This window comes from Haplochromis burtoni, unplaced genomic scaffold (genome assembly GCF_018398535.1).
Source record: "Haplochromis burtoni strain Fernald_Lab_line unplaced genomic scaffold, NCSU_Asbu1 Contig_146, whole genome shotgun sequence".
NCBI classification, from domain to species: Eukaryota; Metazoa; Chordata; class Actinopteri; order Cichliformes; family Cichlidae; genus Haplochromis; species Haplochromis burtoni.
In genome coordinates this window covers 1,395,412-1,412,198 of record NW_024582507.1, presented here as the reverse complement: position 1 = coordinate 1,412,198, position 16,787 = coordinate 1,395,412, and the positions used below count along the sequence as shown (strand labels likewise).

Here is a 16,787-nt window from a genome sequence, read left to right as displayed (position 1 = left end):
CTTTCTTTCTTTCTTTCTTTCTTTCTTTCTTTCTTTCTTTCTTTCTTTCTTTCTTTCTTTCTTTCTTTCTTTCTTTCTTTCTTTCTTTCTTTCCCTCCCGGAAAGATTAGAAGAAGCCTCCTGGATCGCATCACATGAGCATTGCAACAAACTTTTAAAACTTCGAAGCGCTGAGTTATATTTCAGTTGGCAGACAGAAGTGTTAACACTATCACCGCCTCTATTGCTGAGTTTCTAATCATTCATGCTGCTTGCAAACTAACTCCCTGTCTGGAGCCTTCAGTCTCGACCCATCTATCTCAGCTCCAGATTCATTGGCACATTTTCCTTTTCGCCTCACTGTGCTCTTTTGTCTTTCTCTGTTTACCTCTTAGCTTCTGCAGAGCATTAACTTTTATCTCTTTTTCCCCCCCCACACCAGCTCTCCACTCTTTTGATAAGCCTACTCCCCCCTCCTCTTTATCATCTTTTATCCCCTCATCCTGGCGTCTTTGTATGGATTCAGGGATGGTGTAGAGCAGATTATCAACTAATGCTCACAATGGTCATTTATTCACCTCTTTGTTTGCAAATCCTCTGGTGTTCAATAACCTTTGTGTTTATTTATGCAGAATAGTGTGTGTGTGTGTGAGTGGGTGTGTGTGTGTGTGTGCTTGTACATTGTGTGTTATCGAATGGTTATTATGGCCACGCTATGCTCCGATGTTTCCTCTCTAATATGTGGCGAAGGCTTCATGAGTGCTGACATACATAAGCAAATGCGGGGTTTGTGTGACAGTAAAGCTTTAAGGACACTCAATAACATATTGAGTACTGAACCCAGACCGCAGTGTGAGTGCACTGCATTGATTTACAGACCACATGACAATCACAAATAAGTGCGGCTCATGCTCACCACTGTAGGCCACTGTGTGTGTGTTTATGAGTGGCAGCTTGTGCACAGACTCCCTTGCATCACTCCAGGAGCTTTTAACCCTTGTGGATGATCACCACCTCCATATGGAGTTATCGTGTAATAGTATGAAGAGATGATTTCTCTATGATCAGCAGACAAAGTTTAGCAAATTCCTGCCGGACAGCCTTTCAGGCTATCACTGAAGGTATGTGTGAACTGGGAACTACTACCATACTGCATTTTGCTTTTTCAAATTGCTTCTTTAATTTCAATTTAGAGGAAAAAACAAAACAGTAATAACGAGAAAACCTATTAGTCTCATTGCTTGAACCACTTTAGAGTTTATTAGCACGCCATCTGGCTTATAGCTCTTGGTTCCAGTGATAGGCTTAAACTGCTCTTTAAATGAAAAGATAATATTTTGACATTGAGATGAATGCTGCTATTGTTTTGCGATAACCTGTTAAATGACTAATTTCCTGCTGGCTTTATCGAGGACATGGTTGTAAGTTGAGGAGGAAATTGAGTTTTTCAGAGCTTTGATATTTTGCACCCAAGCATCCGTTAATCCACTCACTGAGGATGTTTTGCCACTCAGGGGAACAGCTGTAAACAAACACCGCATGTTTAAGAAGCCAATTTTGTTCTTAGCAGAGACGTTATGTCATTTCATTTCCATCATTATTTTGGATTATTTCCTGTGGCGTAGAGGAGGACGGCACGTTTGACAAACGGTCTCTCTCTGAAACATCTGAAAAAGTGAATTCTAAACATGGAATTAAATCAGCAAAGTGCACAATTCTGGATGGACAGTTCTGCATGTTTGAGTTATAATATTATAACATCTGCCTGGGGATACCACTGCCACTGTCACGAGTATTTGAAAATGTATACCACGCTTTGCTCGGTCTGAGCACCTCAAGTAAATTTTCATGCCTTGTCTAATTTCCCTTGATTAATTTCTAAGTCCTAATGAGGCTAATTTCATTACATTTGTCAAAGCTTTTCACACATTGTGAATGATAGCAGTTGAGTAGTTGTGAATAGGCAGATTGATCTGTGTTACCTCTGTAGTTCTTGTTAAATAATATTTTACAAACATGTACATAAACACTGATACTGGTTGCCGTGTGACACTTGAGGCTTTAATGGAAAATCACTGATTCATTGTAATGATTACTCTATGGATTCATTATATAAGTGGATGCCTACTGCAGACTGCCAAAGTGTCATAGAGTAAACGGTACATATATGTAGGCTGTATAGGTGAAGTAGTACTAGATCTACAATGTCTTTACTTTCAGTATTTGAAACATTCACATGGTAATGTGATTTCAGTTGCTGGGTAGTGTCCTCACATGCCAGCCAGGTCTCTGTCAGCCAGTTCTGACCAATCCACACTCACACAAGCTTGATGATGTATGAATGCTGTATACTATTAATATCACACCCTTTTGTTACTTGCCATCTGGCATTTGGTGCAAGGCGGTTAATGTACACTGAGTTTTTCACTGAAAATGGCTAATGACTCAGAGGATAATTTTCTGTAGTTAATTACTACAACCAACCCGCTTGCTACAGTCTTACTGTAGTTGCCTTTATGTTAGGATCTTTTCCATTTTATAATGTGAAGGGAACTACATATGGTCAAAGTTTTAAATAAAGAGGTCAGGCCAGGATTCAGACTGTTTCTTATCCTTGGGTTAAGTTTATTTTTCAATTCTTGGATTTGTATGATGTCAGAGAGAGTGGATATGCTGTGGGGCCACAGCATGATGATGAGCCACAGGTTTGCAGAAAGGTCCAGTATCAGATAAATGAGGATTATTTTTAAAGTGTGAACGATCCAAAGCTACTGTACCACGGTGGAGTCAAGTGTAAAAATACGGGGCTTGAAATGAGACCCATACAACAAGCCCTCTTACCTCAACGACATAATACGTCATAATGTACTCTCAAAGCAATAATAAAGGTGTGTTTACAGAAACAACACATGAGTGTTTCCACATTTGAAGGTGGAGGCGGTGATGATGGCACAGCTTACAAAGATTTTTAACCAGAAACAATTAAGAGACCTGAGTTTGCAACAATGTGAAAACAGTAACAGAATTAAAGATTCAAAATAGGCAGTTTGATGATTTTAACTACATTTCTTTATACACAGAAAACAAATTCATACACATTTGTGTTGAGCTAGTTTTGACGTTATGCAGCATCCTTGTTTTCAGGCTGCTGTTTTTTGCTCCTTTCATCACTTTGCAATGAAACACACGGGTACCAGAATAGTTATGCATTGCCAAAGTCAAGTTTTAAGTTTCATTTCAGGGTGTAGTTACTATAAAATTGTTTATAACAAAGCATCTTGTCTGTTCCCTGGTTTGCTCAGCCCTGGTCACAACTCAAATTCTATTATTCAAGCTCATCTCCTCCCCCTTGTCCTTCCTCATCCTCCCTCTGCCTCTGACATTCACTCTGGATTATTGATTGTCAGTGAGATCTAATCTGTCCTCCCATGTCATCATACAGGAGCTTGGCTGTGAAGGGGAGAAAACAATAGACATGCATGATCTCCACAAACTCATCTTCTTAGCAGTTCACACCTTCATTCTTCGCCCCCCCCCCCTTCGTTTCCTGGTGCAATTAATTTTAATGCTCTTCTCTAAAGCTTCATTTTCCATCTATTCTCTTTCATTTGTAAATTGCCATTTCGCCTAGTTCCCTGACGTTCTATTTCTCCCTATACTCTGGGTTACTTTTCGTCATCCACTTAAGAGAGCATGACCGTGTCAGACCCTTATATCCTGTCTCCTCTTCCTAGTAGTCCTTCGTTTTCTTCCTCTTGTGTGAAACATGTAGGAAGTTCCTTTGAACAGGAGTGGATATGACAGCCAGTGACCTCGATTGGAGGAGTTAGGTGGTCTGTGTCTGTGCCTGTTTTATCTAAAGTGATCTGTAATTGTATGTTCTCTGAAACAGTGATGGATAATCAATAGTTCTGTCTGTCTCTGTGAGAGTGTGGTGGTGGCTAGAGTTAGAGAATAAAAGTCATTTTGTCCTTAATGCGGGACCATTACAGAGCTTTTTTTTTTCTCTCTCACACACCACTGCTTGCAAAGAGGAGACCAAGGCTGGCCTGGCATTTCCTATACCAGCTTTTGTTATTCTCTGTTAGGTGCTCTCAGGGTAGTGCAAGTTCTCACTGGCAAAATCATAACAGAAATGGCAACTCCAGCTGCGTTCTTGGCTGCACTGTGCACTGTAAGCCATAACTGCCCTGCAGTTTGAATCCAGAATCCAGCCTCATATATACAGCCTCTCTGCAGCTTGACTCAGATCCTCTGGCTTAAACAAATACAGACAGGGGATTGTACAGATGTGTGAATATATGAGTATGCATCCTGGCATTGTGAGGCCCATTAATGTATGTATGTGTGAGTATGCTGGCATTTACTAACACCCACAATCAGACACACAGATTAAGTTGGCATTTCTCTCGTCTGTGCCCTGATCAGAGTTGATGACGGGACTTGGAGCCTGTGTCGTGGATGTCCATTGTTTACTACCATTTCTCCGTTTGTGTGTTCCCCTGACACTGATCGCTTGTGAAAAGTAAACCTCAGCCCCAGCCTCTGTGACAATGTCTCGTGTCACAGTGGATAATAGACTGCAGTGCATCATGGGAAAAACCCTGGGGTCCTGGGTTTTATATTTATTTTTAAAGCTGCGACCAGATTCTTCTTCTCCCCCCCCCCTCCTGCTCGTTCAAATGAAGTAATTTCATGGCTCATTCCTGGGGTTAAAACTGGGTCTGGTGGAATGGATGAGATGTAAATAGCCCCATGCTTTACCTCTAACATGCTATAGGACCAGCAAATTGGGATCATCGGTAAACGTGTTGGCAGCATTGGTCTGCTGAATGCTGTATTTAGGAGTCCAAGTTTAATGTGTTATACAGGCATGAAATCACTGTGTGATAGAGTTTCACCTGCTTGAAGATTACAGAGAAATGAGGGTAACTGTGATTTTTTTCCTTTCCTCTTTTATATAAAACTTGGACTGCAAATAGAAATTTTATCTTAGAGTTGACTAAAAGGTGTTTGGTGGGGAGGTACTCGATGCCAATATCATGCTGCTCAAATACACCGTGGCACCGTCTCTGTGATGCCTGAAATAAGGTGGATAACCGGATCACTTGCCTCATCCTCCATGCATAAGGATGAAGCAAACACATATTCAGATGCATCCTAAAGTTGAAGCCAAGGTTATGCAGAAATCAAACTTCAACAAAAAGCCTACACAGCAAAAGAGTCCACATGGACTAATTTAGATGCTCTTTTTTAGAGTCAAATGAGCAATGTTCGGTGACGCCATGTTAATCTACTGAGGGATTTGGCTTGGAACGACCTTCCTGGGTGCTGTACCTAACAGCTTAATTACCTTTTCAAAAGGAAATACCTCTGAGAGTTAGCAGCCACTCTCACAGCAGATATGCTGCTCCGTCAAGAGGAGGTGATATGAGGTTACACTTCACTGGGCTGAGTCATATTGACCTACCTGTCCTCTACACACACACATACACAACAGACGCACACACCTGTCCGACACTTTGCCCTTGATTTTGGCACCTTCACTATACACATACCTTTTTTCTCAGTATGTGAAGCTGGAGGTACAGACTTAAATTACACTCCATCACTGTATATCTTCTTTTTCAGCTACCCACAAGACACATATCTTGCTTTTGTCTTTCCATTCTGCCTCCCACCATCCACCCTCCATCATTAGTTGTCTTCTCAACACTCCCTCGGCTGGAAGTGAAAAAAAGTCACCAGCAAGGGCAGCGAGAGATAATGCAACACCAGATAGTGACAAATAGGACAGTGGAGATAGTGCGGTTGTCGAGTCAGATCAAATTCAAGCTGAGACAGACAAGTAAAGGTGACTGATAACACCTTTTTTTTTATGGTAAGGGTGGTAATCACCCCAGATCATAAAGATCTGAAGGGCTTTAACACAGATAGATGATAGTGCACGTGCATGGTCTTAAAGCTTTGCGTCCCTAAAAGCAAGCAGTAGAGGGATATGGTGCAATGTCATTTCAAAAGCGATGTCAGTTGAAAGGTATGGATATTTAATCATCTTTGCCTCATCTTAAATTCTCTGCAGTATCCTGTCCCAGGAGGGAGAGCCTACAAAGTCCATTAAACCACAGAATGAGCAGTTTGTCTTCATTTGTACGTAACGGAAGTGGTGAGGCCTGGCAATGTGGCAAAGGTGGGATTTCAGTGGCAGAGGGAAGTCACGATCCTGTTAAAAGTGATGTCTGCTACATCTTATACCTTGAAAGCTTGCTCTTTAACAGCTTGTAAAATTAAGTTGTTCTGTGGTCTATTAATGTGTCTCCCTGCCTTCTTCTGGAGCTCTTTCACCTTTATAAAGTTTGATCGGTTTGCATGAATCTGATGCTAATTTGCAGCTTGGCTCTCCCGCCTCACTTTGTTTTCTGTCTTGCTCTTGCTTGTGCACTTTCTCTTGCCTCTTTTTGTGAGATTGGCAGGTCTTTAGGGTTGTGAGGCACTTAGCTTCCCATGTTTCTTCCTCCTGTCTCCTCCCCCTGACTGGCAGTAATTACATCAGGTTTGGGCCTGGTTTTTCCTGACAACCCCAAAGAGCTGACAACCAGAAAGCTGAAAGAGAGTGAGTGAGAAAAAGAAAGATGGGAAACAAGGAAGATACTGCTTAAGAAGACACAAAAGTGGCAGCATACAGAAATGGGGAAAGCAGGAGTGAAGTGCAAGACAAGAGTGCAGAGGGAGAAAACCGTACACGAAGGGAGAGAAGCAGAAAAGGCTACACATCAGTGATTCCTGACAGGTCTTTCTTCTTCTTTTTCATCTCTACCCCCTTTTGTTAGTCTTCCCATCATGGCTGTGTGAATTCTGTATTCACCACTGCTCACTTCGACCGACGTGTAGGATGAAAAAAAAAGTGTCCCCTCCTGACTCGGAGCTGCAACCAGCTGTTTCCCACCATTTTCAGCTGTCATACAGCAGGTCTCAGCAGGCCTTTATTTAATTCTAATATGGAAATGGAAAGATTATAATCCTTTGTTAGTTAATGAACTTTCTTTCTTTCTTTCTATCTTTCAAGATGACCAAGTGTCAAAAGTCCCTTAAAGACAGAAAAAAAATGTAGAAAATTGGTAGACTGATAGATGAACACATCAGAAAGATCAGATTCAGCCCAGTTCAGTTTCTCGCTTCTCTCTTTGGACGAATGAGGAAAAGAATTTAAGAAATCATTCACAGAAGATGGAGTTTTTGTTGTTGTTCCCTCAAAGCATGTGCTTTTGTTCTTCTTTTGTAAAGAGACTTTCAGATCAATAAGTAATGAATACAACATTTATTATTCCACATTTCACTTTTACTTCTATCATCAGCAAGTCTGTCTCCATCTCACTAATGGTTTTCACATAGTCAGATAAAACTTGTGGTTTGAAGTAGAAGTGTTTGTCCACCACTACTGTCTCCAGTTGAATAGCCATCATCAGTTGTGTCTGTATCTGGAAGTCCCACAAGACCCTAGCTTGGTCATTCTTAACAACCCTATGGGTGTGTGCCATTTTGACCTTTTGTGGACTTGCAGGCCATACTCAGCACAGATGTTCCTGTATACTATGTCAGTCGCTTGATTGTGTTCCATGTATGCCCTGCCTCCTAGCATCTTGCACCTTGCTGTTATGTGCTGGATTGTCTCAGGGACATTTTTATACAGCCTGCACCTGGGGTTGTGTTTGGTGCCTCTATCGAGCTTGTACTTAGAGCTCATACTTGTGCTGCAGCCACTTCTTCTATCTGCCGGTGGTATGTACAGTGCAGGGACCTGTCTTTCCATAATGGGTCCTGATGTTGCTCCTATTCTTTCTCATGGTATGTACTAAGCATGTGATCACTTGTGGCCATCTTTCTAATGTAGTCATGGATGTTCGTTGTCTCATCCTGGATAGTGGATCTGACACACGCTAGTCCTCGGCCTCCATCCTTCCACTTAGTTTATAGTTACAGATTGCTGCATTTGTGGTGAAACTCTTGATGTAGGTGGCTTCTGTCACCTCCTTTGGCCAGCTGATTATCCCAGCAGGGTATCTGATGAGTGGTAGGATGTAGGTATTGATTGCCCAGATCTTGTCCTTCCCATTCAGCTGATTCTTCAGGACTTGCCTTATTCCCTGCAGGTATTTGGTGGTTGCAGCAAAGATGTGGTCTCTTTTCAAGTGCTTCACATTTGTCTGTGGGATTCTCAGGTACTTGTATCTGTCCTTGATGTCTGCAGTGTTGCCTTTTGGTAGTGCATTCCCCTCAGTTCCGACTACTTTCCCTCTCTTAGTTACGATCCAGCTACACTTCTCCAGTCTAAATGGCATTTTGATGTCGTTGATCCTAGTCCTAGAATTTATATCGTTTTTAACTTATAACATACATGATGTTATCCATGTAGAGGAGGTGGTTAATGTTTACTCCATTCTGTATTCGGTACCTGTAGCCAGTCTGGCTGATGATCTGGCTAAGGGTGTTTTTTAGGCCGTTTGCCAAACAGCAGTCGTGACAGAGCATCCTGGTATATCCCGCATTTGATGGTGACTTGTTCAAAAGACCATGTTGATCTTGTATAATTATAGACATTTTAGGATCCATGTGAGCCATTGAGTCATTGGCTTTCTTCTAGTCTATCCAGGCATCAAATTCTGACTCCACCACCCAAATGTTGCAGCAGAAATCGAGAGTCACCTGACCAGACAAAATTATTCCATTGTTATTCAATTTTGGTGAGCGTGTGTGAATTATAGCCTGTTTCCTTTTCTTAGCTGACAGGAATGGACACATACCAGTAGACTATCTGCTTCAAAGTTTGACATATGCATTCTCTGATGCTCCTCTGGATACCCTGGTAGTAACAAGTGGTTATTTGAGTTACTGTTGCCTAGCTGTCAGCTCAGTCTGACCATTCTCCCCTGACCTCTGGCATCAACAAGGCATTTTCACTCAGAGAACTGCAGCTCACTGGATATCTTCTCTTTTTATGACCAGTCATTGGAAACTCTAGAGATGGTAAAGATGGGGGGGAAATCCCAGTAGCTCAGCAGTTTGTTAAATGCTCAGACCAGACCATCTGTTACAAACAGTTATGTCACGTTAAAAGTCCCTTAAATCACCTTTTCTTCCCCATTCTGACACTGCCTAAATGCACCGAGCTGCAACCATGTTAGTGTCTGATTTGATGTTTGCATTCATGAGAACTTGAATAAGTGTACCACAAAATGGAAATTAAACAAATCTTACTCGACTGGCAAAGAGCTTGCAGTCAAAACGTAAATATTATTTCATTTTTGTTTGAACCAAAATAATCAAGAATGAGTGTATAAATGATTTACAGAATATCAGTGGTTGCATGTAAACAAGGTTTCTCATTTACCACTAATAAGCAGGTTTCTTATCAACCACATTTTTTTTAATTACCGCAAAATGACTATGTTAACCAGTTAATTGTCATCAGTTCTCTTTCTGTTTACACACCCTCTTGACCTTTTTACCCCTCTACTGCCTCCTGCCGCCTAGCCTCTTATTATTTGCATTACATCACATTAAATCAATGCTTAGGTAAACTGAGCAATGACTGCGTGTCTACGCTTTGAAATAAATCCATGGCTACAGATGACTAACCGCAGTAAAATAGCTCATTCAACTTGATGTGAACTGTAGAAGATGCCCTTTGGCCTTCACAGAACTATACTCTGACCCCGCACTGACAACTTGTCTGCTTCAGTGTCTCATAGCAAGCATTTAGTCTTGACAGGGAACGGGGGTAAAGATAGAAAAAGAAAAAAAATAAAATATTCATGAAGTAGGATTTAAATAATCAAGGACTAATCTGAAAGAGAGACACAGTTCCAGAAATCATGCGGTGCCTCTGTGAATATGCACTCAGCATAATTGGAGATCACACTGTAGTTGCACTGCTGCCCACTACCATCACCAAAACAGCCATCTGTTTGTAGCTGTTATAGAATCAGAACACACAGCATGTAATCTGGGGTGAATGCTTCCTGTTAAGCTCCTAGAGGATTATCAATCATTTATTTTTGTTAGGTTTGGATGTTCTTGTTTCTTAGTCCATGGACCTTATGAAAACCCCTTTTGTAAAGAAAATACAAAGTGAGTGCTTATCAGTAGCTATTATTTCTCCTCTGCTTGTTTCGTTCTGTTTCATTTGCTGGTTCTTCTTCTTTGCTCTCTTGTCAGCGGCGTCCAGCTTCAGTTTTTGCCGTGCCTCCCTGGAGCACACGGTGTCTGCTGAGGAGCTGAGTTACCAGCTGCCGCGTCACGCCGGAGGCAGCAACCTGACCTGGCACGACGGCCGTGGCCAGAAGACAGCACACACACGCACCGTCAAACTATTGCAGCAGCCCGGCACAGAGGGCATCCAGGTATGAAGATGTCCACACACACAAACCGAAGGCAATGCGGAGGAGTGTTTTCAGTGCATGTGAATGACTCTGAAGGGTTTTTGCTTATATTTTTATTTTTATTTTTCAGAATTAAAAAGGCCAGTGGGGAATTTAGCATCTTAGAAAAACAAATTTAAGATCCCTCCCCCTCTATGTCAACACACTTTGCAGTACCCTTAGGGTCAGTGCAGTCAGTCAGTTACAGTTTACTCTTGTCAGTTCATTTTAATGACATTTTTATACAGAAATTTAAAGTTTCTCTTTCTTTGGATATAAAATAGCAATTCCTCAGTCACACAGGCCTTGAGACAGGTTAGCGACCGGCAGTCACTGTTCACAAAGAAATGCCCAAGTGGTTGCTGTAGGTAACTGGTTGACACTTGTGATTGTTTGCAAAAAAGAGTGCTGTACCGAAAACCTTCTTGCGATTGATTTGCTCACAGTTGTATATAGTTTGAATGAAATACTGCAAATACTCCCCATTTTACTGTGAGCGAGTGAAGCACGAGAAAGTGCGACACTCTCTGGAAATAGGGAATGTTTGCTTTCAAAGCAAAAGTTGTACCCTACCACTGCAACCAACACATTTCAAGTGAAACCTTTATTTCCAGACTGCATCAGAGTTTTCAGTCATTCCTCACTGCTTGATGAGTAGTTTGCTGGTATTTGCAGCCAAGTTTATGTCTGCCATGCAAGCTACAGGCGACCCTAGCAACCTGCTAGCAATCAAAGCAATTGCAAGGATGTTTTGATGTAGCACCAAATACCCCTGTGCACTCAATTTTGCGCCGCCTAACCACTCGTAACCACTCGCCAATCTGTCACAGAATACACTTGCATGCAGGTCTCTGAAAGGCTTGCATGAAGAGGGATTTGACAATCAAATTCACAGCAACTGCCACCAACCACTCAGAACCACTGGTCATGAGGAAAAATGTGTATTCTCCAACCAGTGGTTGCTACATGATGGCTAACCAGCCTCTAGACCTGTGTGATTGAAGCATTTAAACATAAAGCATTCTTACTACTTACTATGCCAACTGTGGTCCATTTTTGCTGTAAATAATGTTACATGTCATATATTACATTACATTATAATGAAATGCTTTAGTAAAATTATTTGGAAAAAATACTTTTTCTTTGAGTATAATTTTGTTGTAACTTGGAAGTAAATAATATGTCACAAAAATGTATGTAATTTCAAAACAGTGTCTAAGCTCATGCAGAAGAGTGTGGTGCAGCGAACCTATCCACACAACGTATCATACAGCAAGATAAAGGAATGTGCACAAGCAACGGGAGCTTCACCTAAAGCGATCTAGTCTAGTGGGAAAGAGGAAGACTAATTGTTTAATTTACATAATGTTGGCTCGCCTCATCTTAGACTGTGGTGGATACCACCAGAGAAAAACTTATATAATTCAGGAGTGGCGTGAGAACTGCCTTCTGATGTAACTATTCTTGTACAGTCCAAGCAAGCACATACTGCACAGGAAATAAACTCCCAGGAGCATGCAATTTATAGTGACCTAAATGTCTCAGATCATGTTTTTTTTTTTCAGGCCCCCCTTTTTTATGCTCAGCAAAGCTTTAGCGGAACTGACTGGTATAAAAACTACATATTGAAGTTGTTTCACTGCTGATTGATGGATGCAGAATGTGTGTCTGGCGGCTCTTAGCAGTATCATTTAAGCACAGCAACCGGAGCATCGTTTTCTTTCACACATCACTTTGTGCAAAATGAAATCCCATCTGTCCAGCACCAGAGACAGTCTAAACAAAGAGAGAGAAAAAAAATCTATTTTAAGGCTTTCTGTCTGTGTTTACCCAAAACCAGCACATGACACAACAGCTCCTGTCCTTTCTCCTACTCCTCAAATGAAAGAGACCAGATAGGCTAGCGGAGGACATTTGCTCTGTCTCACCACTGGTTTGAAGAAAATTTGCAACCTTGAGGCCTTAAGATGTACATGTGCACGACAAAATTTGTTCAATAATTCATAAAACAGTGCCCACTCAGCTATAACGGCTATAAAAGGCCTAATGAAAGACGAGTGGGAAGCTGTTTCCATGTGATTACACAGACACCGGATAATTAAACCTCCTCTATACCATGAGAAGCAAGGCTTATCATTTCCTTGTGGCAACAAGCCTCTTAATGCATTATTCAACAAATGGGAGAGCTGTCCAGCTCTGTCTGATACGTGTGCGTGTGAGAATGAGTGCCTGCGCATTCAGAAAGTGTTTCAGAGTCCATTCGTACATCTATACATTTAAGCACTGGTGTATATTGGTGCGTTTTTACTGTCGATTGTTTTCTATGTATCCAGTTCTCTCAGGATGATTAGATTATGCTCCATTACACTGGTTGTGCACACATCAGCTGTAATGAGGAAGCCAGTTAAGTGAAACACAGCTTGTCTTCTGTATAAGGTGGGACCTGGGGAATTTCTTGATCTGTTTAACAAAGCTTATATAACACATTGTGCACTGCTATCCAAACACTCAGTCAGTGGAGACAGAAAATAGTGACAGCAGAGTGGGAGGACAGAAATCTTTGATATTTATTGGTGTTCATGCATGCACAAAAGGGGCCATTATTAGAAAAGATGCCCCCAGCATTAAAATATTTTCAATGCAAAAACTATATCAAAAATGTAATTTTTAAAAACATTTTTTACCACGGCGCACTATATTCCAGTTTTTTTTAATTTTATTAAAATGAAAGCAAAGGAAAGACACCAAGAAATGATTATTAAAAAGGTTGCAACGGGTAGACAATTGCACTGAAAACAGCTCAATTTATATTGTAAACAAGTTAGATATTGTCTGCACACAGTAGCAGCTGGCTCAACAGGAGTCAGCAAAAGCATATGTTGAAACAGAGGTTATATACTCCTTTGCCTTATTAAGTTTAGGCTTACAGAGATCTGTCTTCTGACTAGATTTTCCAAATAATTAGTTATTGCGTAGTTGACGTACCTTCTGTGCCATCCCTGAATTGGCTGTTTAGATAGACAGATGGGGTGAAGGGAGGGGTTTGTGGGTGGCTCATTTTGCCGTCTGACTCACAGCTTGTGGGTGAACCTTTAGATGAGACTGGGGAATAGGTGGAATAAAATGAATGCAATCTAGGAAGGTATAGAAGCCACTGTGTCTCCTTTCTCTAAAGCAGGACCAAGTGAGTTACTGGAAATGAGGCTTTTATTCACGCTATGCTAGGTGGGCAAATAAAAAAAACCCACTTAGTGAAAATTTTTACCACTATCCTTATTGAAGACAGTTTCTGACTTGAGGTGATACAAAAGAGTATATTCCCTATTCTCACATATATAATAGTGTTCACTTTTGCGCCAATAGCACCAATGTATGTTGTTTCATATGTTTCTGTCTTACGTACTCACTTCTATCATGTATGAACATGTATGAGATTGCTTAGATTGGTCTGCTGTAATAAATTAAGGCACACGCAAACTACTTGTACAATGTGCATCATAGGCTCCTTTCAAAGTGCTAGGTTTTTAGACAGGATAATGGCATGGTTCTACAGATTCCACAGTTGGTCTGTCAGTCAGTTCACAGCTTGATCCAGATGAATTTCATGAAACTTTTTTCAGACATTCATGGTCTAAGGGTATGAATCCTGATGAGGTTTGTGAAATATCGAAATTCTGGCGAACCACATCTGTACTTTCTTTTCAATGGTAATTAGTTCATGTCAGTGTAGTAACATAGTAAGCCAGGATGAAAGACATGGCAATCAATTTGCCACCCTATCACCAGCATGTTAGTATTTTCATTGAGAGTTTCATCCATCTATTGAGTCCACTAAAGCTCATCTCTTCCTATATGGAAACACTGTGGCATTCCCAAGCCAACAAAGAAACATGTTATGGGCGTGCCAGAGGATCTCCTCCCAGTTGGACATGATTAAAACAAGCTCACCTGGGAGGTGGGCAGAAAGCATTTTGGACAGATGCCCGAACCTAAATTGGCTTCTTTCAGTGTGAAGGAGAATCATCTCTGCTCTGTGCACCTTCTGATCACCTGCTCTACCGGCAAAGGATACGTTAGACACTCTTAAGTGGAACCTAGTCTCTGCTGCTTGTAATTGCAGTCTTATACTTTCGGTCACTAGCCACAGCATGTGGCTATGGATGAGGGCAGGGATGTAGCTCAGCCAGGAAACCAGACCACATTGTGAGTTTCCCAATGTAAAGCATAACTTTGGAGCCCGTCGGGTGCACTGGCGTAGTGCTGATGGTGAAGGCTAGTGGTTCACACCGAAACACACAGAGATAAGTACGAGTGGCTTTGCATCGAGGCAGAAATACTGTAGACTGCATTGTCCTTGTCCTGCCACTCGGTGATGTGTTGCCCTGCCTAAGACACATGTTTGACTCATGCTAAATAGAAAGCTTTGTGAAAATCCCATCTGGCTCTTTGTCCACCCACTGAGAGACTGTTCATATTTGCATGAGTGCAAGCCATTTACGCACTGAGTGTCCTGAGGACAACCAAAGGCAGTTTCACAAAGCTGACAGAGGTTGACAGTTCGCACACTCACACAAAGTTACTTGCACAGGAACAATCAAGTAGACACTCACAAAAGCTTCTGAAACATTTTCAGAATCACAGTGACACACTCAAACACACAAATGCAAAGGGCTAGACATAGCAGTGGGAGACACAGGGGTGCTAAATGATGCAACAGAAACTGCTCTGGAAAAGGGATGGGGTTCACTGTTACTAGAAGAATGAAAGATAAGAAGTGTGAAGAGACATGAAGGAATCAGGGATAGGATCTGTCAGGGTCTTTCGGATTGGAAAGAGAGGATAAATATGCAATCATATGATGACATTGCAGCAACTTTTAGATTTGTACAGTAAATGGAAGAGAAACCGAGCTGTTCGGTCAGAGGGGAGAGCATACAGGACACGGGTTGAGTGTTTGCTGTCCTGTGATGAGATAAAGATACGGTAGGAAATGCTGCAGAGCAGAGAGGGGCAGCAGGTGATATATTTATAGTATGCATGTCATGTACAGATTATACAGTACATGACATGCATCCTATAAAACATCGATTCACTCATTCACTTACACCCACCTCCAGAGTTTTACTGCTAATTGGCGTAACGTCATTGATCAATCTCAGGCAGGGTCTGGCTGCGCAGAGACACAGGCAGTGATCGGAAGAGAGGCGTTATCGGTCACAAAGAGTGATTTTTAAGGATTCCCCACGCTCCCTTGACTTTAAGCTAATCCCCCGATTCGGCTTCACAGAGAGGCAGGGCATGCACGTACGCGCACAGATACTTGCAAGTCCACGCGCACCAAAACCCAGGCACTAATATGGACAAAAAGTAGCTCAGTGCACAGAAGTCAAAGCAGAAAAAAGATAGAAGGGAGTGAACATGTGAGAAGGGGGGGGAAGGGAGGGTGGATAAAATTTGTGAGAAGCTAGTAGAAGTGGGGAGATCAGAGACATGATAGAACAAAGTACGCTGGGAGGACAAATGCTGTGCGAGGATACAAACAGAAGGATCAATAGAGAAGTGGAGAGAGAAAGTCAGAGTATGGGGTGGGTAAGAAAAGATTATGCAAAAAATGATGAACAGATAGAGACAGAACTTGTGTTGCTGAATAAATTAATGCACCTAATAGCATACTCAGTTATTAGAATTTATTATGTGCCCTTGTGGCAGTTTCTGAAAGATGAAGTCATAAAAATAAATTATAGATTAAAAGAACAGTAGTACATTTTAGGCTACTAATACAGTTACATTAAAAGGCTGATACAACTTGAAAAAAAGGTGAACATATCCCATATTTGCATGAACAACATTTCTTTGAAACAATGGCTGTTTGTTAAAAGCAATGTTCTGAAACAAGTGATGCATTAAATTTACACTTTGTTTCATAATTCAAGCAAATCTTAAAGAACAGATTAGTTATATGGAAGAAACTGAGGACACTCTTATATTTGTTATACTTTCAAATTCATAAAATTTAAATCAGATTCCAGGTGCCAATGATTAGAGATTCTTTGGGGAGTCATCATATCAAGATGTAAACAGAATTCCTATGAGTCCGGTAAGGAATATTCAAATTATTCAGTAGTTATGTGAGATTAACATACAAGAATTCAAACAACTATCCAAGATTGGTCATCCTGGAAACTTTGTCCCGAGAGCACAACTTGTCCAATTTTCTTAGCAAGATCTGAGCCTGATTAGCGCTGTTTCCTCACAGGAAGAAGGTTCTGGTGTTAATCTACCAGCAGGCTTGGCTCCTCCCCTACACTGAGTCTGTGCAGAGTCTGCATGCTTTCCCTGTGCATTCTCTCCGGGTATCCCAGCCTCCTCCCACAGTCCAAACATATGCTT

General features: G+C 41.4%; 1 protein-coding gene across 2 annotated transcripts in view; it reads left to right on the top strand.

The window, feature by feature from the left end:
• samd10b (sterile alpha motif domain containing 10b) overlaps positions 1-16,787 on the top strand; it is a 58,041-nt gene that overhangs the window by 14,864 nt on the left and 26,390 nt on the right. The window contains exons 1-2 of one of the 2 annotated variants that reach the window (XM_005931831.3): positions 151-1,100; positions 10,195-10,379. In XM_005931831.3, the coding sequence (XP_005931893.1) occupies positions 1,040-1,100; positions 10,195-10,379 (246 nt within the window). In that variant the 5' untranslated portion in view covers positions 151-1,039. Of the gene's footprint in view, positions 1-150; positions 1,101-10,194; positions 10,380-16,787 lie in introns of those variants that run through there. The other variant, XM_005931832.1, reaches the window with a different exon arrangement.